General features: G+C 38.9%; 1 protein-coding gene across 2 annotated transcripts in view; it reads right to left on the bottom strand.

Annotated features, from left to right (window-relative positions):
- Window positions 1–9,294: 9,294 nt before the first annotated feature.
- olfm2a (olfactomedin 2a) overlaps window positions 9,295–27,391 on the bottom strand; it is a 90,158-nt gene continuing 72,061 nt past the window's right edge. For both annotated transcript variants that reach the window (XM_079883498.1, XM_079883497.1), the window contains exons 3-6: window positions 18,262–18,417; window positions 14,949–15,168; window positions 14,262–14,368; window positions 9,295–10,275 (exon numbers count right to left, since the gene is read on the bottom strand). In XM_079883498.1, coding sequence (XP_079739624.1) covers window positions 9,601–10,275; window positions 14,262–14,368; window positions 14,949–15,168; window positions 18,262–18,417 — 1,158 coding nt within the window. In that variant the 3' untranslated portion in view covers window positions 9,295–9,600. The remainder of the gene's footprint in view (window positions 10,276–14,261; window positions 14,369–14,948; window positions 15,169–18,261; window positions 18,418–27,391) is intronic.

The following is a 27,391-nucleotide window of genomic DNA, read 5'->3' as shown; positions in this document are numbered from 1 at the left end:
TAGTGTATTCGTAGAAGGTGGCAGCAATATGCAGGTCCACATGGAATCTGCAGAACCAGAAATCTACATTTTTAGATAATTCGAAAACATGTCAGCCAAAAAAATCCCTACCTATATTGTGTTTGTTTTATGTATTTTTAAATAAATTGAATCTGCGTACAACTATCAATAAGAATGAAGTACCCTCAACTCCCTTAAACAAATTGTACGAACATGACGAAAAATAAGTGAGACATCGGTGTGATGTCATTTTACTCATGTATTGTACACATTTCTGCGTGAAACATGGTGCTTGGTGATGTCAGATCCAGCAGGCAGAGCAAATTTGTGTGTGAGTAAAACCCTAAATTAAATCTGTTCATCATATAAAGCGATCGTGTCTCTTCAGAAAATTTGGACTAAACCGCTCAATTTACATGGATTAGTTATAAAATCTCTTTATGAAGTTTTTGAAGCATCAAAATGGTAGTTGCTTTGACTGTCAATGGAGGGACAGAAATCTCTCAGATTTCATTTAAAATATCTTAATTTGTGTTTCGAAGATGAACAAACATCGTAAGTGTTTGGAATGGCATGAGGGTAAATTATGACAATTCCCTTTAACTATGAAATATAACGATGACGATAACTTGATCGCTATCAGATAGCCTGGATGCTATCCGAACTTAGCCCCGCCCACAACATTTGAGGTCGGGAAGTTCAGTCTGGACTTGATCCGTTGTGGAGTAACTAAGCTCGAACCAGAGCTGTTCGGACCAATCAAATTGTCAGGGCGGGCTTTATACGATGATGGACAGATGATCAACAGTAACATAATCATCCACGTCACCAAAGAGCGCTTGGGTTGCGATAAGATTTGTTTGCTGTATTGTCGAGTTATAATCCTAAATGGAGAACTTGTTTGTATATGCATTCACCATTACTATTTCTCTCAAAAAATTATGATCTTGTTGGTAAGTAATCTGTGTATCCTTAAATTCTTTTTACAACACCGGCAAAGATCGTTTACACCATAGACATAAAAGAGAGTAGACGTCGCATCGACCGCTACTGCCTACTGGCGCTGACGAGCCGTGGGGCCGCCATATTGGACTGGTCACCCGCTCCGCTCAGTGTAATCTGTTTGGCAGGTGCAATGAGCTGTCAGCGCATTTAATTAATCATACCTCACTGAATACCGAACTGAAGCTAAGTAACACAAATACAGCAGTAGGCTAGTTCACTACATAGGAAGCTACTTTAAGTTGCGCTAATTTCACATGAAGTGAAAGTGTAGCTTGTGTGGCCAAGCTACTTGATAAATAAAGGAGTTAAGCTACTGAAAAGTTACTTGATTCAGGAAATAGTGAAGCTACCACCAAAATACTAAGTTACTAGCTAAGCTACAATTAGCGACTGCCCAACACTGATAATACAGTCTGTGCCACTTGTGTATACCAGTAATATTTGTTTTATTTCTACAATAGCATTCTTGTGTCAGTTGTAATCTAAGTCAGTGTTATGGAATATGACTTATCAAGTCTCAGTTCATAGTCGGGTGAACATAGCCTAGCTAGGTGGCTACGATTTCAGTACAGTAATATCAAAGATCCTTGCTCCTTCTCAACTCTTTGGTGATATTCTATTCACAAAATACAACCAATAGTACAGTAATGTTAAATCTTACTTGTGAAAAGTAATCCCCCGAACCCTGTTTGTGATGGTCCGCTGATTTGAGCAGGAATATGCTGCACAGTGCTCTGGCATCTTGTTTCTTCTGCTGTTACGCAACTAGGAGTATGACCGGTCCAAGATGGCGGCCGCATTTCTTGCGCCCAGTGGCCAATAGGGCGTCTACTCTCTATTATGTCTATGGTTTACACTCATCATCTTCACTTACTCCGTTGCTCTGATTGGTTGTAGGTTTATCCAATTGAGTGCAGAGGCATTTTCTTTCCTGGTTCGTTGAAACACGCCCCATAATCACAGCCCAATGGAGCAGTATCAGACTCATATTCTGACTAGAATCTGAGTATGACGACATCAGGCTATGTGTGGATGTAAATTGGGTTGATTTTGATTTCATGTTGACAAAATCAGCTTAAAAACAAATCTTCAGATTCTGTCTGGTCCTGGCTCAGAGATACTGTTTTCCCATTCGAAAATGTTGGTTAATGATTTCAAAACGTGCTTTGCCCTGTTGTTGGTGTAGGTTAGCTTGTGCCCGTCTATCCAGCCCCCGCACACCTACGCACACTCCCACAACAACACGAGCACAGATGGCACACTCAAGGGGTTCTGGGAGAAAACAGGCAGTCCAGAAAACAGATTTCCCACAGAGAGAGGTGTATTAGAGAGGAGGGTATGGGAAATTCGATAGTTGACAGTATGGAGTCTGCTCACAAATTTAATGCAGCTGTTGGTCAGACCGGAATTTGAGTTTGTAAGGGAACGAAGTAGAGGTAATACTGTCTGAGACGGACACTGGCGGATTATGAATGTTCTATTTGTGAAGCTCCGGTCCTGCTACTTCTTTAATCATACTTACTGCACGGCTTGGCTGAGCAGCTGGATTCCTATTACGGCTGCTTGGCCTGCTACCCTATTCTTACCCGATAACTATCAGCAGCCGTACTGGCAAGGATTTTTTTTTTCTCGCTGCAGGGCTCAGGGCATTTTTATTCCACCTGATCTCTCTATGAACTTGTCTTCATCTTGTCCTCTTTCTATTGAAACCATTCCGAGATCACACGGTCACATAACCACCCCTCTGACCTAGACACCTGCAGCATCTCCTTGATGACGTCAAACCCGATTTCACGGCAACCTTTATATTATTAAACCAGCCGTAATGGTTTTATTGCCTTAGTGGAGTGTGGCATGTTCGAGCAGAAGGGTTATAAAGACAAATGACCTGTGGTTGCGCTGCAAAATATTTCTGCTTTATTGTCTTTCACAAATCAGCATGTAATGAAATTAGAGCTAGGAGTACCAATCAATGTGTGTAAAAAAAAATGCAATTACGAGGGCAATTACGAAGTGGTGTCTCGTGGGAGATAAGGAGGAGAATGAAAACCTATTACAACCTGCTTTCCTCTTGTCTGTCCTCTTTACACCTCTTTCTCAAGGGGGTGAAACAGCTGCCCAAACTTTTGAGAGCACCAGAATTAATTTCAACCTGAAGTGCCTCTTGTGCTGTTGACAGTACAAAAAAAGATTGAAGGGCAAATTCATTATAAACAGTGGTGCCTCTTGCCAACCTGCATCCCCAAACATTATCCAGTGGTGTAGCGATGCTGTGTATCAGTGATTCTCAACTGATTTTGACATGGGACCCACATTTTCCCATGGTCTTCAAGCCGCCATCCAAATTTTTACGAATTTGAACCAAGCTAATATATTTCTCAAAAATGGTTGCCACACGCTAGTAGGCCAACCATCCCACTTTACTTAAGAATATTACTAACACAAGTTAAACAATTTATATCCAATTTGTATCCCATTCATGCTATAGTTTTTCATAATGCAATAAAGTTTGTAAGTTGGTATGAGCCACCACAGTCATCAAAAATAGCCATAGAAAATAGCATAGTAAAATAAAGTATTGTTTTGGGTTAAGGTTATGGAAATGGTAAATATTAGCATGAACTGTTAATAAAACACTGACACTGATCCATATAGACACTGATCCTGATGAATAGTATGAACATCATACCTGCATGCAAATCCTTCCCAACTAACACACAACTTACCAGTTTCATAATTCATTGGTACATTTTGGCAGTTTCATGACTCACTTATTGATAAATATAACTACGATGTTGCATTCTCTTAATTTCATTTTCTCTTTATATATGATGAAGTGATACACAGCACACACCTCCGCATTTGTTTCATGTTTTTATTTTTACCTTTTATTTTCTTGTACAGCTCTTTGGTTGATTTTAAAATGTTTTTTTTTTTTTAAATAAAATTTGATTTGATTTGAATGCGCGATTTAAGTCTGACTGACGTGTCATTACTTCTCTTTCTTTGAAACCAAATAACTGATTTCTTGTTGCATCAACGCATCAATGGGAAGAGAATTGCAATAGTATAAATGAAGTTCCAAGTGCCCAACCAAATGGAACACTAATCGCCATAATAATGACTAAAACATTTTAGGAAAATCAACATCAATTTTATGAAGTCAGCTTATGTGATGTTCTCTCAAATTTTTCAGTTGTATTGGCAATTCAACATTCAAGAGGACTTTGGGAAATGAGTGAATGCAAACAGAGAAAAGGAACTGCAGAAGTGAAGGAAATGAGTGAAAAGTCCATTAAGAATTTCCCTGCCTCAAAAACCGCACTCAAACCAATTAATTAATCTTGGGTTTTCTGAGTAAACAAAGCATAGTATGTGAATAGTACAGATTACTAGAGTTTTACAATTAAGTTAAGACATTAAGTAAAGTTAACTAAAAAGTGTTCATTAGAATCACTGTTGGATTTTACAGTGTATTTGTTTTCTGTGTATTATGTTAGCTTAGCAACATGCTAATGCAAACCTCTAGTGAAATCAGTTGTGACACCAATTTTCTGCATGCTTCAAGTGAGGAGTGCTATTTGTCTGTTTGGAGCTTTCCTAATTGGCCACTTCCTAGACAACAACATAGTGTCGGCCCAGATCCGGCCCACATCTGGGTCGTGTGGAATCCACGCGTACCAGATGTGGACCAGAGCTCGGCCGACACTGTTGCTGTCTGGGTTACCATAGAAGACAGATGTCTATGTAGTCAAGCTCTCAAGGTTTTGGACAAAGCCTTTAAATATTATATATTTTTTTTACTCAAATTGCTAAGTGAGTGTTAAAGGGACAATGTGTAGGAATTTCTCCCATCTAGTGGTGAAATTGTATTTTGCATTCAAATGAGTAGTGCTCTACAGCGTCTCGCTTTTTCAAATGCGTGTTGCATCTACGGTAGCCGTTATGTACCAAAAAGCTATGACAGGATGACTTCTAATAGCACTTCATCGAGTTTACCCTCGGGTGAACAGGTTTGTTATTTCAAACAAACTGCAACTTGACACAACAAACAAACGGATGTTTGATAGAATTGAAAGTTTCCAAAGGCAGAGAAGTGACCAAGCAATGAAAAAAAGCTTGTAATTTAGACCGTAATATTGACTTACCTGTTGAGGAGAAAGCAGGCAAGTTCAGCGTCTCTTTTGAAAGCTTTCTCCTGCATCAACTCTTTCCACCTGGAAAAATCCCGACATTAACCCTTGTTTTTTGCAATCTCCGGTCCTGTGGCTTCACATAAGTATGGTCCTCCACTATAAATAACTGTGCCGTGCAGCCTTTTGCCGGGGCAGTGACAAGCGTCTCTCAAATCTTCTTGTCCGGTTCAGCTGCTTTCAGTCACGTGGAAACGCGTTGGCCTAGTACTTTTTGTCCCTCTCTGCTATTATAGTTTTTCAAGATGGCGGAATGACATGGAAGCCTTCGTGGACCTACCCGTGCCATGTGTATAAAGATAATAAATTCTTCGTTTACGAGGATAAGTCAGATCATTGGCAGAGGTATTTGTACACCATTGAGGACATATTTATGAATAAAAATTTTGATTTTAGATAATAAAATACTTAAAAAAACTACACATTGTCCCTTTAATGTTGGACGCTGCATGTTCAGTTGTCCTAGTATGTGCTTCATGTGAAGAAGAAAGGGTGTGCCATTTTACAATAAGAGATAGTGTACACTGCAGTAGAAGGGAAGGGCCTGCGGTTCTTTTAATTGGCTGCGTATGAAACAGCTGTCATGCCCGCCATTTGGGCTGTAAGTCTTAATTAAACAGCAGTGCATGCTGGGCCGGCTGCAGCCTCACTGAGAAACGGAAGGTGTTCTGTGAAACACACTGTCTCACTCGCACAAACACACGCAAAGACGCGTGCGATCACAAGGGTTAGTCCGTCTCTCTCCATCACATCACCTCCATCACTTAAACAGACATGAAGCAGGATGCTAACAGACAGCTTTGCTTGTGTCATTGAAAGTTTACTGTAGTCCCAATGCACTAGTCTTAAGAGAAAGGACGCAGTGTAGATGCAGTGGAGGCTGTTAAATGCTCATCTTTTATTCAGGAGGGATCCTTGCTGATTTGAGGCACTCAAATAAGAGATGTGGCTGTGCTAATGTTGTTCCACCCACAATCAAGATTCATGAGGCCTAGGTGCATGTTTGTGCCTGAAAGAGAAAGGAGAAGAAAGGGAGCGTGTACAAGCTTTCTTTGGATTTCTTTCGCTCGCTTCAAAGCATTGCAGCATTCTCAGCATGATTTCTATTTTTAGCGGCCTCACTGCATCAAAGCTTTAATTCCCTGTACGTATACAAATGAAACAATTATTCAGAAGTCTTCACCAGTCTTAGATGCCGCAGTGTGACACGCATCAGATTATTTTCCTGTTATTTACCTTGTTGTAAATTGTAGAAAGTCTGTTTTACACCGCGCAAAAATCGACTTCATCTGCCATATTAACAGGTTGCAGCATTCACACTTCAAGATTAAGCAGCACTTTTGGTGGAGTTCATTTGTGCCATGTGTAACACGGTGATCTCAGAAGAAAATATGTTGAAAATGCACTGTGAACCATATTTTTTTCAGCACGATTCTAAGCAATATAGGATTTTATGAAGTGGGATGTTATTATGAATAATAACACAGTGGATATTGAGGGAACTCTATTCTTATTGGTAGCAAGAAGGTTCAATTTAATCAAAATAACACAGTGAACTACTCATGGTTTGCAAAAGACCAATTTATGTTAAGAAGAAAGGCCCTCTTAACATGCATTTTTGGTGATCAGATCATGATCGAATGGCACTTAGAATTAAAAGCCCTATATACAGTAAATGCACCAGAAATTACATTTGGAAAGGGTTTGAGGCAGATTTTAATCACACTTAATGAAGATGTAAATGCAAATGAGATTTCGTTATGCATATTCAACTTCATATTATGTGAGAGCGCTGCAAATAAAGCATCACGTGAGTCACTTTCAAGCACTGAAACTTTAAAGCGCTGTGTTGTTGGTATTTGGCTCTTTCTTTTTATTCTTTTATTCTGTATTGCAAAAAAAGATAACAGACAGTTCTTTTGTGAGCTGCTCACCTGATTTAATGATCAATACCACATGAATTATTACACTCGTCTATCCACACTCCACTTTTTTTTTTTTTTCTCACTTCAATTTTACTCCCTATTGTGCTTTACTATGGGGATATTCATAAAAATGGGAAACACAATAGACCACATATCAAGTTTTGGTTTAATTCCACGTTGATTAATCACTATTTGGATGCAAATTCGCTTTCACTATAGTCAAGAATGTCATTCTCTGGCTTTTGATACTCTCGATAGCCAATTCATCATTTATTAAAGGGACACAGGTGTTATGTAGCTGAAACGCTCTTAGTGTAAAAGCATCACGCGTGCCTGTTGTTGCAATTGGGCTACTGCATCATTTACGTGCTTGTTAGGCATGCAGTGTGAAACAGATTCATGTGGGATTCATGCACAGCTGCTCTTTGCATAGTGTGCTGAACTCACAGGAGAACTGAAGAGGAGACAGTGGCATCTGAAAATCTTTCCAGTTTGCTGAATTTGCATAATTTTCTACCTCACTTCTTCTGACTCCCACTCTTATACAGTTACTACCTCTACCTTTATTACTGCTAAAGGGATAAAGTAAAACTGTTAGGTTTATCATTTAGTTTGACAGTTTTGTTGTTCTGCCTCTGAATGAATTGCTTCTGTGCCTTTAAGACTTCTATTTAAACAGCTCTCAGCTATGACAGATTCACAGAACAATCTGCGCTGAAATGTGCCACACAATCCGTTAAGTAATGTAAAAAAGTAAAAGTAAAAAGCAAATTTCAGTTGCTTGTTTCCAACCTTGGGAACCTTCAGAAGAATACGCAGAGCCGTAGGTGTTACACATAGCAAGGAACGGCACAGCATTTTGCAACTTTTCAAAACTTTGTTTTTTATGAATAACAGTATCTTTCCTACAAATGTGACAGGGTGGGCCAAGTTTCCAGACATCAAAGTTGATGTGGAATTGTGGACGGTTGACTTTTAATGGGTTTCTGACATCAGAAATGAAAGCTTTAGCGTAAGTTCTGCCGGGAAGACTCAATTGTTACGTCACTTATTACCTTCTCATCTATCCAATCATGTTCTAATACTTGTATAAAAGATCGGTACTTACACATGTCTGAGTTCGCAGATGCTGACGCCTACATTCTCCTCTATCCTCCCCACCACCACCAAGATGGTCCCTTCCCATACCTCCCAGGGGGTCGGCTGCGTCCCTGCAGATTCCGTATCCTCGGAATACGAGCTACGGACAGGGCCTACGTTAAAGAACTTTATATCATAATACTTGCTTGCTGGGCTGTTAATAAATATAAACTTGTTACGTTATTTTGCCTCCCGAGTCTTTCTGGTAGAAATAAATGAATAAATTGAGTTGATATTTAGAATAGAGTATATTGGCCATTACGATGAAGTTTTGAGTTAATAAAATCACAGTATGAATGCTCTCTTTAGTCTTCACCATAAGTGAGATTTGATGGATTCGACACATTCACAGTGAGTCTTCCTTTTCAAGTGCTTAAATACTTGCACTTGCACAGATGTCCATGTGGACATGAAAATTGAGCGGATATTTTGCACTGACGTCGGCAGACTATGCAGATGATAAAAATGACTTCATGCAGACTGTCCGTGAGCCGAAGCGGAATGCGGAAAGTATACTTTGGGCATAACTCAAATTAAATAAAGAAAACATCTAAATGGTAGTTGGACAAGCCCACTGTTTCTAATTTAATATTTTAACACAGCCTGCTGAGGAGGCGTGCCTTGTAAGAAAAATGGAAACAGATTGCAACTTGGCAGGCGCAAACAACAACAACAACCGCAGCAGCATCTGTAGCCTGGGGCCTCATCTGTCCAACTCAATGCTGTTGCTTTTTATTCATCCTTCCGCTGTCTCCCATTTCTTCTCTTCTGCCACCTCACCTTTCAGCCCTTCATGTCACGGAACTCTTCCTGACTGACGTCTCTCCTCAGGACGGCTGACACCAAACAGGAGCTAGATTCTCTTCCCGAGGCAGTCAAGGGGAGCTCGGCTCATCCTGCTGCGGCATATCTCCAATTACATTACAGATGGAGTTTAGAGAAAGAATACTGAGCGAACTGGCGTTTACACAAACGTTTCACTTACAGAATGCAGCCATTAGCAACCAATGGAAGAAAAAGATGAAACTTGAAAATGGTAAAGTTTGATGTTTATTTACTCTTTTTTCCACAAATAAAAAGAAAGTACTCATGCTGAATCATCACAGGAAAGAAAATAAAGGCTCAGTCCAAGTCCATTTACCAGTACCAACCTCGCTCTCCTTCAGAACATTAGATGAATAATAGCACTCTATGAAGTTTGGAATGCTGTAAAAAAGTCTAAGCTTTAGTCATGTCCTCCTCCACATTAATGTTTTGTATAAGTGTGATATTTGTGTGGGCATATCAGTGTGTGTACATTTGTGTATGAGCAAATGTGTTTGTAAGGTCTACATGACCTAGTCCTCAGCTGTTTTAATGACCTGGAACAATGTGACGTTGTAGAGGACTTGATGTCCGTTGTTCCAAGTGTAGAGCACTCTTTCTCGGGGGTTGTAGTCCATCATGGAGATGTGGGAGTATTGGTTATGGAAGGGGATGTCTGTGTACTCATAGGTTGAGGTGTTGGTGTAATATGCGAAGTAGATCTTAGCACCAGCCAGATGGGAGTTGGTGACGTAGAGCGTGCCACAGATCATGAACGACTCGCCGGCACTCCGTTTGGGGAAGCCTGTGTCCCACGTCTGAAGCACTTCCAGGCTTTGAGGCTCCAGACGGCTAATGACGATGTTTCCAGCGTTGGGAATGGTGGTGTAGACGGCCCACAGCCCGTTCTCGTCAGCCATGAGGTCGATGTCGGATGATCCGCCCCAGGAGTAGGGGAAGGTGTTGTTATAGCCTGCGCCGCTAAGGCTGCGCTGCACCAGGACGCTTCGAGATCGGAAGTGGTACTTGATGAGGATGTTACTCTGGTATTTGTTGTAGTAGAGGGAGCCGTTGTAGACCACGTGGCCCGTACCGGCCCAAGGGTGGGGCAGGAGATGCTGCACGAAATTCTGGCCCTTCATGAAGTCATTCATTGTGCGGTACTCCAGCACACGACGTCCCTTAAAGTAACCGTCCATCGACCACACCTGAGACAGAATAAAATATACAAATGTAAAATGCATGATGGGTAAAATTTATGTACTTCAGTGTTATTATACGCAGTGTTGAAAGTACATTTTCCTGACTCCAAAACTACTGTAAAATTAATGTTTTGATACATGTTATACTATAAGACTTGAAACCTTTACAACCACATAAATAACAACAACACGAACATTAACTTTGGCAGCCCTAAAATACTAAAACAGAAAATAAAAACCCAAATAAAATAAAAATAAAATAAAATGAAGAAGTTTTTATTCATTATTTCCATGAGCTCATTGTTTCTGCCTTAAATTAATACATTGTTTAAATAAATACATTATTAGCTAATTATGTGATTTGTATATGTACATTTCTGAAATACATAACTGGGACACAGTCACCTCTGATAACAGATCACTCAAACTGTAATGTAGACATAGATTTTCTGCTTTGAAACAATATGTATTGTGAAAAGCGCTATACAAATAAATGTGAATTGAATTGAAAAGATGAATTATATAATATAATAATGCAACTACATAAAACTACGAAAAACCTTTTACACAAACTCTTAATTTTAAGGACTTTCCAGGTCAAACCATGTTCCATGACGAAGTGAACTTCTTTGTACAAAAGCACTGATGTTCTTGTTTCCATTAAAGCACAAGATGCTCTTTGGATTATTTGCAAATTATGCTGGAGGATAATCAGGTTTTACACAAACCTGTGGCGTTCATGCAGCTGGTGACATTAAATGGGGATGTATGAGATATTTAGAAATATTAATAATCACAAATAATCAAATTGGAAAAGAATGCAAAATAGAAGCATTTTCACGAGTGGTCCCAGTCTTATGGTATGTATAAGAAAGAACCAGGTTAGAAATGAAAGCTGGGGTTTGTGTGCAGAGAATGGAGTAGAGGAAGCATATACCTGGATGAAAGTACAGTACATCAAAAGAGACGCCATCTCCTGACTTACTTTTGAGAGAGTGAAAGCAGAGCCTTTCTTCCTGTGTAACCAGCAGTGTCTGTCACTGTGCACAGCCAGTGTGCGTGTGTGTTGTCAAATCTATTGATCTGCTCTCTGTGTGGGAGTGGAGATGCTGTATGTGCTCTGCACTTGGCTGCAGCAGTTGTTCCCTGCCCTTTTCCACTCCACATTCACAGGAAATCAATCCTGTTAGCAGTTCCCCATCTCTCTTCTCCTTGCTCGCCATCACTGTATGAGGCTGAAGTATCTATCAGGCACACAATAGCCATGCTGTGCCCCCATCTTCACCAAGCCATGCTCTGTGCACTCTTTATTAACACATCGTAATGAAACTTCAGACAGTCAGCTTATTTAGGAGGGTTATTATGTTCTTTCTCCTGCATAATGAAGCCCCTCTGAGGATTTAACGCTCCCCTGCTATCTTTTGCCTCCTCTCCTCCTTCCTCCCTCCCTCCTGCATTCTCCCTCCCTGCCTCTTCCCCCATTTCTAATTCCACAGAGAGATGCTGTGCATTTTTATTTTTAGGCTACTGTGGAGCTGTGTGGTGACTGGAGAGGAGGAGAGCAGGTGACTTATGGACAGGCAGGATAATTGAAACATTAAGTATAGCATTTCCTTTGTGGGCTCAACGAGTCCCTGTGGATCAGCGAGTGGAGCTGTGGTCATACTGTGGTTGGCACCGTCTCCGCCCCCGTGTTCTCTTCTAAATAAAATGCCATATGTTGTGCTTTGGATGCTGGCGTCTGCATCTTTAAGCTTAACCAGCAACGCCGTGTGTGACTTGGTGAATCTAAGGATTGGTGAATGCTCAGAGGATGCCTGCTTGATTGATATGACCATTAGTTCCATTGCTGTGATGTATTTGTCACTTTACATGATTGTTGATTGATATTGGCGAGTGATGCGATCATTAAAGTCAAAGACAAAGGACTGTATCACTGGAGATGAACTTTCAGCTTGCAGTATAAATTTAGATGCCCCCATGGAAGAGAATAATTGATGATCATTGCCTGTTGTCCTCTCTACATCACGTCAGTCGTTTTATAGTGGAAATTTAAAAAAGACTTCATGGACCGAGAAAACAACAGCTAGAATGATAGAATGATAGATAGAAATAAATTAGGTAAGAACACTTAATTTACCAGAATCTACTATTGAATGTTTTGAATTCTTGTCATCCATATTCAAATTCAAATAAAAAAAAAGAGGCAATTTGTTTAATTCTTCAACCCTATTCTCCACCAACATTGTCAGGGTCGTCACCAAAACTAACATAGCCAGTGGAAAATATAGGTTTATATGATTTGGCCCCCTCACATCTGGACCCAATGAGTAGATCACACCTTAGAGCTCTTCAGCCCTGCTCTTGGGGACCCACTGTCCTGGGCCCAGTTGTTCAAAAAAGTTTAATCCGGATCAGAATGATCTGGATTTGGAAATACCATGTTTTGCTATCCAGGATCAGGTAATCCTTCTTACTTTTGTGCCAGTTTTTAATATTTCAATGCTTTTGTGTTCTCTCTAAAAAGTTTTGCGTAGCATTCACCCGAGAAAATAAGACTGGTTCATATCTTATGATTATGCCAATGTAGTTTACAAACAGTGATTAAAAAAACATTTTAAATTAAATATAATATTTTTGTATGATATTTACAGCTGTTTGGGGATTATTTTATGGCACCAAACTGTAGGCTACTGAAAGGCTTGGTAGCCTAATGTCTACTTCTAATTTATTACTTTAACAGGTAACACTTTACAATAAGGATCATTAGTTAACATCAGTTATTGTATTAACTAACATGAATTAACAATGAGCAAGACATTTGTTACAGTATTTACAGTTCACGTTAGTTCACAGTCCATTAACTAATGTTAACAAATACAACCTTTGATTTTAATAACGTATTAGTAAATGTTGAAATTAATATTAACTAAGATTAATGTTGAAGAAGTATTGTTCATTCTTAGTTCATGTTAACTAAGGTAGTTCACTAATGTTAACTAATGAACCTTATTGTAAAGTGTTACCCTTTAACAGTTAAACTAATCAAGAGCAAAATAAAAACATATATTTGTGTGTTTATAACATGATGCAAATGTTGTTTTTTTCAAGTTTTCAAGTTTTATAAAATTTTTGTGGGATCAGTATAATCCAGATTTTTTGGATCAAAAGTATCCCAATCTTACTAGAACGTTTTGGATTTTGTGATCTAATCTGATTTCAGAATACTTTTTTTCTTTTGAACAACCCATTTTCAAGATTTGATCCAATCCGATATCCGAAATCTGAAAAATTACGTTTGAAAAATTGGGCCCTGGAGATTTTAGCTCCAACCCTAATCAAACACACCTGAACAAGCTAATCAAACTCTTTAGGATCGCTTGAAAATCACATTAGTGTGAAATTCAGGTTGGATATTAACTTTGCTGGACAGTGGGTCTTCCAGGAGGAGGGTTGAAGACCTCTGCCTTAAAGGCTTGTTCTCCAACCCTGTTCCTGCAGGCACACCAACAGTTTAAAAATCTGTAGTGTTGGTGTGCCTCCAGGAACAGGGTTGGGAAACTGCCTTAATGGACCTTGTTGGGCACGCTCATCACTAGGCCCAGGACAACTCTGGCTGCTAGTAATTCCTGGCAGTGATTGGCGTTTGCCTAAACAAGTTGTTAATATCCAACCCCCTGATGGAGTAATTAATATGGGGACTGTGGCTCTGACAGGAGATGTGAGGATTGAGGGAAGAATGGAGTGAGAGTATGAGAATAATAGAGAAGGAAAGAGAGGGAGGGAGAAAATGGTGGAAGAACAATCCATCAGTGACTCAGTTCTCTTTGCTGAGGAGCAGCTTCACTGTACCAAAACACTGACTCAGTCACAGTGTGTGTGTGTGTGTGTGTGTGTGTGTGAGATTGTGTGTCTATGGGGAGAGGCGGCTCATAGCAGTGGCAGTGATGGAGTGATGGAGTGATAGAGTGTTGCGGTACGGTCGTTCTTACCCTATTATCGGAGCTGGGGATCATTGTGTCAGTCATCCAGGAGCCGAACCTTGACCCTGAGGCGCGAACTGTGATGGGGTTACTAACGCCAGTTAGCTTCCCGCAACCTGGCGATAGAACACAGGGGACACCATAAATGACGGCTTCAACGAAACTCGGATGCACCAGTCAGCATTAAATTGCCAAAAGCGACTTTTATGGAGCAGAACGAATATCCGTTAGATCATCGTTTTAGATTTTCTTGTGAAGTCATCAGTTTCACCCTGAATAGAACATGAGCTTGTCTCATCGTGCATCTGAAAGCTAATTACTCTTTCAGCCAAATGAACTTTGGACGTTTCGGTGCAAGGCTTGCTAGCTGGCTGTTTTTAACGTTCTAACGTTAAATTGCTTCTCTAATTGGACAGCAAGCACATTTTGACTTAATTGGGTCTAATGCGGTCTCCCCGACCATCAGACATGTCTAGTTTACTTTTGCTTTTTCAATTTAAAAGCAAATTACTGCAGCTGCTCTAAAATAACCCTGCAAATAATCATGCCAAACGAGTCCTGCACTGAGAATCCAATAAGTCAAAATTCATTCTATTTTCTTCTTGTCGCAGGTCACATACTCCCAGTTCACAGTCAATAGCTGCCTATTCCTGATTGTTAAAATCAGCTCAAACCCACTTCTACTAGAAGTCTTACCAAGTTTCTGCATACAGGAGTGCAGGCGAGTCTCCAGCAGTAGCACTCGCTGCCTGAGCTCCTCGTAGTCGTAGGCTCCCATCTCCTCTTGAATGGCCATGAGCACCAGGGACAGATTCCTCACCTCCTCCCTCAGCCGCAGGATCATTCTTGCATCCGCCTTGTATTGCTCCAGCACTGGCAGCAGGGGAAGCAGCTGAGTAACCTTGTCCTTTAACTCCTGAGGGAGAAGGAAGGAGGGCAATGGTGGTTAGGAGTGAAAACGAAAGATGAGAAACGGTTAATCTCCCTCTCACAGAGGTCTGGGAATTTGCAGTCGGCTCTCATTAACTATTCAGCATGTTCATCTCCAACCTTTCATCTCGCATGACCGGCCTCCAGCCCCTGGATCCGAATGCATCCTCACATGAGAACCGAGTATTGATTGTGTGCATCTGCAATCTCTGACAATCTACCACTTGTCTGACGCAGCGACACAGGCCCACTCATCAGAGAACCGTCAGCTCTCTACCTCGGTGGGACCAAGCGGCTATGAAAGAACTAAAACTTGTGGGCTGATCTCAGCTCAGTGAGGGCCATCAGTTACGGCACCCAGGCAAACTGGCCGGCCTGGCATAGGCTTATAGGCTGAGGTGTATCAATAAAGGGGGTCTGAACAGCAGGTTTATCAATAAAGCATGCTAACCACAGGAGGGGCTGTTTCCTTCTTGTTAAAGTTTATCGTAAATCTGGTGATGGAGCTGCTCTCAGCCCTGCAGCGCCACATCATAAATCTAATTTTCCTGTTCCGAGACACAAAAATTTAGTCTCGTTAATCTCCCACCCTGCCATAGGCGACTTTGAGCTCTCAACATTCATCAGCAGCCTCGCCGAAAATAAAGCCGGGCTTTGAGACACCCACTCTTTGAAATAGTGCTTTTAACACTGGCACATATCGCAAATTTTTCACAGCTCCAGCAGAGAAGAAGGGAGGAAAAAAGGATCATGGCGCTTTGAACATGTATTGATAGATGAGGAATGATTTCTGGAAAATTTTGGAATAATTTTCTATGCAGCGTTTGGTGAGATGACTCAGACCGCAGCAGAGCGGGGTGGATGGGTAAGTGGTGGTAGTGCATTCTGAATGATAGTGATACCCCTGGGAAAAGTGTCTGTGGCTTCCATCCCACTCTTTTTAGCAGACGGCTACATGTTACTCATCTTAAAGCTCTTCAATTTAGTCCTCTGCAGGGACGTCGCTAGTGAGGTGAAAGGTGGTGACAATTATAGGGGCCCCAGCTGCCCAGGGGGCCCCACAAAATCCAGCAGTTATACTATATAGGCCCCTGTTGTATGAATAATTCTAATATTTATATTAGTTGTATGCCTGAGATTTAAATGAAAACCACAAAAACATGCAACTTGGTTAAATATTTTTTCCAAATATCTGCTTCTCTTACCCCCCTAAAAATGGTTTAGTCCGATCTAAAGTATTTATTAATTATTCAGTCAGTGACAAACATCAGATGGACCCAATAAAATTGTAAGTCCCGTCCCAGCTCGTGAACAGAACCAATCAGAGTTGAGGCCTGAAGTTAATGATGAACTTGGTGGAAGAGCATCAATATTTTTTCAGGGGGCCCAGAATCCTCTAGCTACTGCCCTGGTCCTCTGTATATTGTAAACAAGTCCTTCGACTATTCTGAGATCATACAGAGATACAAGCACACTATCATATTTAAAAGATGCAAGAATAAAGCGGTCTGAATCTTAGCCTTTAGGAGAGCAGCTGCTAGCTAAAAAGAACAGAAAAACATAACCTTTTGTCTGCACATACACACACTTATTACTGAAGCTCCATGTTCATTTGAGGTGAATTTGAATTCTCTCAGAGGACCTTTGGTATGTCTCAGTTAAACACAACAATCAAGTTGTATTGAAGACTAGTGCCAGTGTCTATGACATGTAGGGGCAGAGGCGCCAGAATGAGATTTAGAGAAGAGTGGCTGAAGGTAGGTGGGTTGTGATGTCAATATAAAAATACTGAGGCTGTCAATACTAATTAGTGTACACTAATGTTGCTCAATCTCCAGTCATGTTACCAAATGAATATTAATACTAAACTTAGCCTTGGTTGATCCCAGCACACACAGGACATCCCCCTAATAATCCTATCCCAGAACATTCTCTAATGGTTATTTATTTATAGGTTTCAAATAACCATAGAACGTTGCATGGTTATTTTTTATTTTTTTGCAATAACCTAAAGAGAGCTTATACAGAACGTAATCTAATGGTTTTATCTTTATAAAACATTCTGCAAACCTAAAAAGAATGTTATTTCCAAACATAAATCTTTCCTGGCTAACACAAAACAAACCTTAAAAGCGCATTTTTTGCAAAATGTTCTGAGAACATTATGGGAACAAATGTACATTTTGGGAACCAAAAATTGTTAGCTGGGATTTGCTTGGTGTTTTAGATATTTCACATAGTTTTGACATTGATATGTCAAAGGAAGCCAGTTTTACATGTCAGATTATTTTTAAAATATTTATTAATTAATATACTCAGTATGTGTATCAATTATCAAATTTGAATAGAATTATTTCAAATGTCATCTACACAATTAATGTCTCGACCTTTTCTGATTGACTGATTGACCTTTTCTAGTAAAAAATAAATATACCATATATTACTTTATGCTAATAATACTACAAATACATTTACATATTTATGTAATTACCATAATATAAATACCCTGCAACTGTACTTTTAGTATAATAAATATATATAATTTGTCTGCTATATTGGAATGACTACTTTTGTACTTGCACTTTTGTACTTGTACTTGCACTAAATGCACTTTAGTTGTTCAGAAAAAGTGCTGAGGTTCAACTAAACAGATTGTGCTAAAATGGAACTATTGCAAGAATACTTTATGTACACTTTAAATATCTTGCATTTAAAGACTGATATTATACAGTGATCATACTATAGTGATATTAAAACACATTTTAGGCTTGATATTAAGAAATGTGCATTGTGCAATAAAGAAGCACTCCAAATAAAGTTTAATTATATATATGTGTATATACTGTATATACACATATATATAATTAAACTTTATTTGGAGTATATATATATATATATATATATATATATGTCTCAAGTAATATGTCAGTATTCTACATAAATCTAAGCTTACTCTCCAGAAATCACTGTAGTTTTTTCTTTTTTTGACTCAATCTGCATCATATTTTAATATCACTGACGTGGATCTGAACTAAACATGGAGGGGGTGTGAGTGTAGGCGTTGTGAGAAGAAACCCACCTGAAAACTCTTGGGGTTGAGGCTACGTGGATTTTCAGAGGCAGTCTTCAGTTTTCCGTCCACTGTTTTCATGAGGTTCTCTGTGTCTCTCACGTACTGCAGATCTCTGTACGTCCTCAGATCTAGCACCTCCATGGATTGAGTGATATTCTGAACCTGTTAAATACAAGAAAACACAAAGTCAAAACAGTGTGATGCATCAGGGAATGTTTTTTGAGGGCACAACAGCGTGACGCCTTCAATTTGTTGTAGTTCAAATCAGCCTTCCTACATATTCAGACCTCCCGCCGAGCATCTTGCCCACATCAACAGACTGGGCGACGGGAGCGTGACTGTTGATCAGCAGCACACACACCCAACTAGCTCCTATAAACTCCTACATACTCCCAGAGGCCACACACACACACACACACACAGAAAGATTCACACAACCTCCTCCTGGCTGCACTTAAGAGAATCAAACAGGATATGGATTGTATGCTGGTATTCTCCTCATGTCTTCACTGATGTGCATGAGGGGCCTTGTCTAATGAGCTGATCTGCATAGCTGTCAGACCCAATGGTCACACTTAGAGCTGAGGATTGTGGATGTTTGGACTTGAGCAAGGGTTAGGTGGGATCACATATTCACTGTGCATTCACTTATTGTTTGTCATGCATGTCGCCGAATGCTTACGAGGGCTGAGCATGCTCACGCTCTCTCACACACACACAAGAGGCTAGGTGGTGGTAGTTTAATTCTGAACACATCTCTTTCAGAGAGGGACTGACCCAGGTGTCCTCATTAGTCTGCGTTTTATTAAGCAGGAGCATTAGTGTCTCACAGCTGCTGGCATAGCCACACACACATTTTCTTGTCTGAGTGGTTGAGTTATGTTGAAGTACGGCTATAGATAAGGTGTTTAGACCCTGACAGTGGGGCAAGGCAGGATTTAAGGTAGAGTTTGTGGCAAGATTTAAAGGGATAGTTCACCCAAAAATGAAAAATCTGTCATCATTTACTGCCTCTCATGTCGTTCCAACGTTTTATGACTTCCTTTCTTCTGCAGAATGCAAAAGAAGATATTTTGAACATATTTCTGTCCATACAGTTTTATGAAGGTCAACGAAGAGATCATGATTACTTTGATGAACAGATCGATCCTTAAAACAAAACAAAATCAAAACATTCATCAACTTGCATTTTCACAGACTACATCAAATATCATGATGATTAAGAACCAATGAGGCTTGATGTTAGATGACTTTGAGGTTTATATTTGATGTCCAAGCCTGGAACCCCCCCCGGGTGTTGGCATGGGTGTGAGTCATGTGCCTCATTGACTCACTTTGTCTGGAGTCCCAAATTTGCCTTCTCAGGAATCCCTCTCCAAACAGTTTCATTTTCATCCTCTATTAATCTCTATCTGCCTCTCTCTTCATCTCTGCCTCCATCAGCTGTGCTCATTAACTAGTCAAACAGATGCTTCCTATTGTAGTGTGATTCCAAAGCTCTCTCTGATTCAGTGAGTGTAATGTTGATGGCGACGTGTGGTTCTTCTTCTGTTCACAGATGAGGCTGGAAACCACTGAGGGGTTGGTGAGGAAGGAGGAAATGAGAGCCGGTCAACTGTCTGAGAGTCCAACACTCTATTTATGCCGACACTTTGCATTTAACTGCCAGTCAATTGAACCGTGCACATCAACAGACTCAATATCCAATTGTTTCTCTGTAGCAAAACATCTCTCTCTCTCTCTCTCTCTCTCTCTCTCTCTCTCTCTCTCTCTCTCTCTCTCTCTCTCTCTCTCTCTCTCTCTCTCTCTCTCTCTCTCTCTCTCTCTCTCTCACTTCCGGTGCGAGTGTTGGGCTTGAGTGTGAACGGAGTGGTGCTGAGTGCTGTGAGTGAATTTTTTTTCTATCAATTCCTCTAAGCTGCTTTTTTTCTTGTTTGTTTTGTTTGTTTTGGTCTTGTTTGTTTTCTTATTGTTGTACTACATCTAGGGCTGTGTGCTATCCGTTTGTAGGAAGCATGTCGGCCCAGCGGGTGCAGGGTTTGTGCTCACTCACGAGACGCCACGCAGTAAAGGTGGCATCTGCGGTGAGCATAGAGGACTGTTGCTTGGCTGTTGGGGAGGTGGTTGGTCACTCAGGTGTTTTATCCACTTCCAGGATGAATAATGCATTAGTGTTTTTTTTTTGGATAGCGTAGAAAAAGCGAATGAGTTGGTAGAGCAGGGAATTGTAATTAGTGGAGAATTTGTTTCAGTTCTTCCTCTTTCCTTGCCTGCCAAAAGAGTAACTCTATCTAACGTGCCACCTTTTGTGAGTGACGAGATTCTAACGCAAGCATGGTCACATTATGGTAAGTTGGTGTCTCCAATTAAAAAGATACCGATTAGTAGTGAATCACCTTTATTGAAGCATATAGTTTATTTTAGGCGATTCGTCTACATGATCATTCCAGATGAAGCTGATCTAGATCTAATGCTCAATTTTCGGATTGAGGATTTTAGTTATACTATTTTTGTCACTACTGGAAAGACTAAGTGTTTCGGATGTGGAAAAACGGGACACTTAATTCGAAATTGCCCGAACAGAAATATTGCAGGGGAGAAAGGAAACGAGAATAGAAATGTTGAGCAGGGTGATGAAGGTAACGGTGAAGTGGAGACTGGTGTGACTGTGCCAGGTGGAGGCTCAGTTGTGACAGAGAGGTTAGAAAACCCTCCCGGGGAGTTTGAGGCTGAGTTAACCCCATCTCGGCTACGGTTTCTAGTGAGTCAACGGTTTTGGTTTCTTTCTCCGATAACAAAAAAGAAAGTATAACCAATGAACAGAATCAAACATCTGTAAGCGAAACTTGTGAGGTAGGCTACAGTTAACATCGGAGCAAGAGGAGCTCCTTTTTAAGATACCTCAAAAAAGAGAAATGATAAATAAGTTTCTAGATGCAGTAATAAGTAAAATCGATGACTTAAAAGATATGCAGGACACCGAGAGTGATAGAGATTCCTCAGAATGTAGCGTGAGTTTTTCGCAAAGTGAATCCGTAGATCGTAGTTATGAACTTGAGAACATAAAATTGTTTCTCAGATCAACGAAAATCAAGAGAGGAGTGAGGGTACAAGATTACTTCCCTGATCTGAAACAGTTTGCTGATAAAGCAAAAAGTTTGATGGATGGAGATTGCTTTACCAACAAAGAAGTTTATAGACTAAAAACTTCCACTGTAAACTTCCACTGTAAACAACTTCCACTGTAAACACATGTATGATGCAAAAACAAAACTATCGAGCGAAATACCGGAGTGAACATGGCTGTGAACGACTTTTGCAGATTATGTGATGTAAATCTACGCATCCACGGTACAATCAGTGTCTATGTCGTCACGGCTCTCAGCCCGCCCTCTGTTCTTTGATTGGCCGGCTGTTTTGAGGCCGGAGGAAAACGGGAAGATAGGTCGCATCTCAGACTGAGTACAGAAGCGAACTGAAATTGAGCGGAAGTACGAAGTCTGACGTAGTCAGACTACCACTTTCCATGCCATCCAAAAAAGTGCTGTTGTCTAATATTCTGCCTTTCATAAGTGATGAAACTTTAGTGAGAATTTTGTCCCGATATGGTAACCCTTACGAAAAAGAAGTATACTTCAAGTTCATTTTATGAAGTATACTTAAGTAATGTTCAAGTATATTTTTAAGTATAGGCTACTTTATGTAGTAAGTATCAATGTGTAATTGTAGTAAACTTGTAAGTGTACTATTTCAATACTGCTTGGGACTAAATTGGCCCACTTTTAGTATATAAAAGTGTACTATAAGTGTAAGAGTAGTAAACTACTTACTATTTTAATACAAGTAGTACATTTTTTAGTTTATGAAAGTACACACTGAAGTGTACTCTCAATAAACTACTAGTTTAGTTTATACTGCAAGTATACTTGTAAGTTTTCTTTAAGTGAACATAACATTATACTTATAGTTACTACTTATATATTATTTTTGCACTTGCAGTATACTACTATGTTCAAATGTAGATATTTTTTATAGGCCTACTTGAAAAATACCTTTAACTGAACTTTAATTTTAAAAACATTTTATTAGCTTCATGCATGCTTTTTTAATCAACACTTGAATGTCGGTAAGTTTCATAAAGAAAGGCAACACTTTAAACAAAAAAGTAGAGAAAATCAAAATTTTGTCAAAGACTACGCCTTGATCAGATTCAGAACGATGATCAAAACACAGATGGAGCAGATCGAGTCCAACACCCCCAACACTTCACAGTCGTTTTCTCTTCATGGGTTACGCTTCATTTCATTTGGTAACATTAGGCAGTTTTGATTTACACGCTATTTAATGTTTGATGATCACGTTATTTTACATTTGAGTGAGCAATCTTCTATCACTTGTTTCAGCTTCTTCTTCTCCTGTGTTTTGATCCGGAGATTCTGTACTAGAAGATGTGTCATATAGCGCCCCCTACCGTATACCAGTGAAAACATGGATAGCTGGAAAATTCTGTCAATGGTGGGGAAAAGTAGAATTAGAGTAAATTCCTATACACTACCAGTGGACTAGCCTACACAAAAATTCAGATACGCAGAATTAGAAACATATCTGTTTTATATCAATATTCTAATCAATATTTTCAAACAATGTAAGCTTCATAAGACTGTATATGAAAAACTATGTAAAAAAGGTATATTTAATAGGCTACTAGATCAAAAGAGTTAACACAACTACAAGCCAAGTATACTTTGAATACTTAATTATACTTTAAAGTATATCTCGATCAAAAGACTGAGTACAAGTACAGGCCAAATATGTACTTGGACTTTTCTCTCAGTATAAGTCAAGTACACTTAAGTGTAATTTTAAGTATATTTCTGAGAAGTACATAAAGTATAATTTTGAGAAGTATATAAAATGTAGACTGAAAGTATACTTTCTTATTTTTAGTTTAAAAGAAGTATACTAATAGAACACTTGAATAAACTACTTTTCATAAGGGAAATTGGTGTCACCTATGATACCAATTGGAAGTGGATCTCCTCTTTTAAAACATGTGGTTTCGTTTAGGCGATTCGTTTACATGATCCTAAAAGATGATGAGGATCTAGGCCTTTCACTGCATCTCAAAGTTGACGAGTTCGACTATGTTATTTATGCTACTACGGACAAGATGAAATGTTTCAAATGTGGTGAAGTGGGCCACTTAATCCGTGCGTGTCCTGGTAAGAATGAGGAAAACGGCTCAGCGGCTGATGACATTGTTAATAATGTTAGTGAGCCGGTCGAGGCTGGTCCGTCAAACGCAGCTCGGCCTGTGACAGACACAGGTGCAGTGGAGGATAGAGCTGTGGAGAATCCGCCCGCCGCCGAGAGTGCGGCGATCCAGGTAAATTATCTCAAAAATGTGGTTGAGGAAAATAGACCGGGTGATGCTGAAACATCGAATATTCATTCTCGCAGATCGAATATGCAAAAAAGTGATAGTGCACCTAATTTTTTGCTGCCGATTTGTTTTGTGATGGCACTGAAATGGAGACAGAACAGTGAATTCAAAGTTCCATCAAAAAGGAAAAAATCTGACGTCTTTTTTCTAAGAGTTTCAGTCTGACTTCTTATCAGGTTGATGAAGTATTTAAAGGTAGGCTCTTAAAAGTAAGAGATACATTTGGAAATGTTATTTTTGTGTACATTCCAACTGCACCAATAGAAAGAATGTTGTTTTTAAATACTTTGTAGTCTGTTTTACAAAAATGCTGTGTAGAAGAATATTTATTCTTGGGTGGTGACTTTATCTGTACATTATCGAATTTGGATAGAAATCATAATGAACCTCACTTGCCCTCTCGTAATCGGTTAATCCAGCTTGTCAAAACGCATGAGCTATGTGGTTTGGAGACAGTTTTATGAGACACAAAAGCAATATACTTGGACTCATGTTCGTGACAGTGTGATTTCGCTGGCAAGAATGGATCGGTTCTATGTTTTTAAGAAAATGTTTAATTACCCCACTGAGTTTTTCTGATCACAGTATGGTGCAGTGTTCTGTGTTTTTAAACTCCAATAAGCCAAGGAGTGCATACTGGCAGCTAAACACTACGTTACGTGACAGGTATTTTAAAAATATGTTTAAACTTTTTTGGGATGAGTTCAGGAACATAAAGGGATCTTTTAAGTCTCTATGACAGTGGTGGGATTTTGGGAAAGTCCAAATAAAGCAATTCTGTTTGCAGTATACTCAAAACGTCACTAGAGAGACAACTTTGAGTATGAACACCTTGCACTGTAAAATGTAATATGCTGACTTTACTTAGAAAAAGTGAGGAAACCGATTGCCTTAAAATTTCCAAGTAAAGTAGTGTATTAATTTTTAGTTGGCACAACTTAATAACATTTGTATAAAAAAATTGTTAATCAAGTATACTCAAGCACTCTTGAATCAAAATCATTAGTTGTGTTAACTTCTCATTAGAGTTCACATTACTAGGAAAATATCACACTGTAAAATGTAATACGTTGACTTTACTTAGAAAAAGTGAGGAAACCGATTACCTTAAAATTTCCAAGTAAAGTAGTGTATTAATTTTTAGTTGGCACAACTTAATAACATTTGTATAAAAAAACTTGTTAATCAAGTATACTCAAGCACTCTTGAATCAAAATCATTAGTTGTGTTAACTTCTCATTAGTTCACATTACTAGGAAAATATCAGGAAACCGATTGCCTTAAAAAAAGCAAGTAAAGTGAAATAGGAATAGTATGTGGTACTGATAAATGCTCAGTTAGTATAGTTCACTTACACAAGAGTTCTAGTAACTAAAAAATAACTGTAGAGAGTACTTGATAATTTACTTTAAATGAAATGTTACCATGGTTGTGTTTTGCAGGCAGAATGATGAAGTCTGTGTGAGTCAAGCATGATCAATTACAAGATTGTCACACATATAGGGGATTATATAAACCCAATTAACTGTTGGGTTAATATATATATATATATATATATATATATATATATATATATATATATATATATATATATATATATATATATATATATTAGGGCTGGGTGATTTAAATCGCGATATTGTTATTTGCATCTTTGCTTATTTGCATTTGATATAATTGTTATTAAAGCCGGTTCCTTGATTAGTAGTAAATCACCATCACCTGCTTTCAGATGGAGCAGCATTTAGGGCTGATGAGATAATTAAGTGATTAATTTAGTGATGATTGAGCATTATTGAAGACACCTGATGTTAACAAGCAGAATCACTGAAGGAGAAAATCACAAATTGTAAGTTACCATTAAGGTGATGGGTGTTTGCTTTAGTTGGGCTCTAGACCATTATATGTTTACTTTAATATTTACTGTTGTTTGTCTGCTGTTATTGATTTATAACAGTTAAATGAACAAAGTAAAATGTTATTTGTTAGTGTTGGTTATGTTTTGACATAATCATGCTGTGATCTGAAAAAGGAAACTTATTGAGATAGTTTGGTTTATCTTGTTAACAGCAGATTAGTGATTCTTCAGCCTATGATTATCACTACTTATAATTCAAAATATTTAATAAACATTGTTCTGATTAAATGACATTCAGATAAATTCATTTAAAACACAGAAATCAATAATCAGCCTGCCCTGTGAATCTCAACAATGGTGACAATAATAAAGCATGTTGCAGTGGCTGCCACCAATCACAACTCATTAATGGCTCCCATCATGCATTGCGGTATGAATAAATTATGATCTGAATTGGCTATGTAATTTACTTTTCCTAATTGAATATTCTGCTCCTCACCATTGTTGAGATGCATAGACTGAATCTTGACATCTGTGTGTGCCTAAAAGAACTATTTTTTTTTTAAACAACTTTTAAGAAATCCTTTATGTTATATAAAAAATTCTGGGCATTTATGCAGATTAACTAACCAACAACATAAATCGAAGTCAGAAAGAAGGATTTTAATGAGTTCAGTGATCAAGTTCAAATGATGATTGTCATAATATAACCAACACCATCAGATCACTCTTTTCTTTGTTCAACTGGCAATTATAATTCAGATATAACAGCCAAACAAAATCTAAAGTAAACATATAAGGGTCTAGAGTCCAACTAAAGCAACCATTGATCGTCATAACGGTGGCTTACAATTTGAGATTTTCTCCTTCAGTGATTCTGCTTGTTATCATCAGGTGTCTTCAATAATGTTCAATCATCACTAAATTAATCACTTAATTATCTCATTAACTTCAACACTCTTAAGTGTGGACTCTCATACACTCCCAGGAGTGTTAATTTAACACAGGAGTTTAGCTGTGTACAAAGAGCCGTAGTTAACTGACAAGCTGAGCCATTTCGCAGTAAAATCGCGGACGTATCGCCAGCGATATTTAATGCGATTTGGCTCATCTTGTCAGTTAACTACGACTCTCTGTAGTAAATGCCGCTCCATCTGAAAGCAGGTGATGGTGATGGTGATTTACTACTAATCAAGGAACCAGCTTTACTGACGAGATGCGCATAACAATATCGCGATTTAAATTGCCCAGCCCTAATCTATACATATATACATATAGAGAGAGAGTAGTAATTATCTTTCTTTGATTCTAAATGACTGTTGCATCACTGCATCAATAAAGAGAGAATCATAACAAAGAAAAGAAAGTTCCAATTGACCAACCAAAGGGATCACTAATCGCCATGATGGTGACTAAAAATATTCAGTTGTATTGAGAATTCAACATTCAAGATTACTTTGGGAAATGAGTGAATACAAACAAAGACAAATAACTGCAGAAGTGGAGGAAATGAGTGAAAGGTCCATTAAGAATTTCCCGCCTCAAAAACCACACTCAAACCAATTAATTAATCTTAACTTGGGTTTTCTGAGTAAACAAAGCATAGTATGTGAATAGTACAGATTACTAGATTTTTACAATTAAGTTAAGACATTAAGTAAAGTTAATTAAAAAATGTTAGTAAGAACCACTGTTGGATTTTACAGTGTGGAGACTGACATTTTAAAACTTCAAGAATTAGCTGAGTTGACTGGTGGACAGGTTTATTTAGATTCTTTGTCAAATAAAAGGACACAGTTGGCTGATTTACTGGGTATTAAAACACAGGGGGCTCT

Source organism: Squalius cephalus, assembly GCF_949319135.1.
Source record: "Squalius cephalus genome assembly, chromosome: 1".
Classification (NCBI taxonomy): domain Eukaryota; kingdom Metazoa; phylum Chordata; class Actinopteri; order Cypriniformes; family Leuciscidae; genus Squalius; species Squalius cephalus.
Note: the sequence above shows the minus strand (reverse complement) of the source record. Positions and strands in the feature narration are given on the sequence as shown.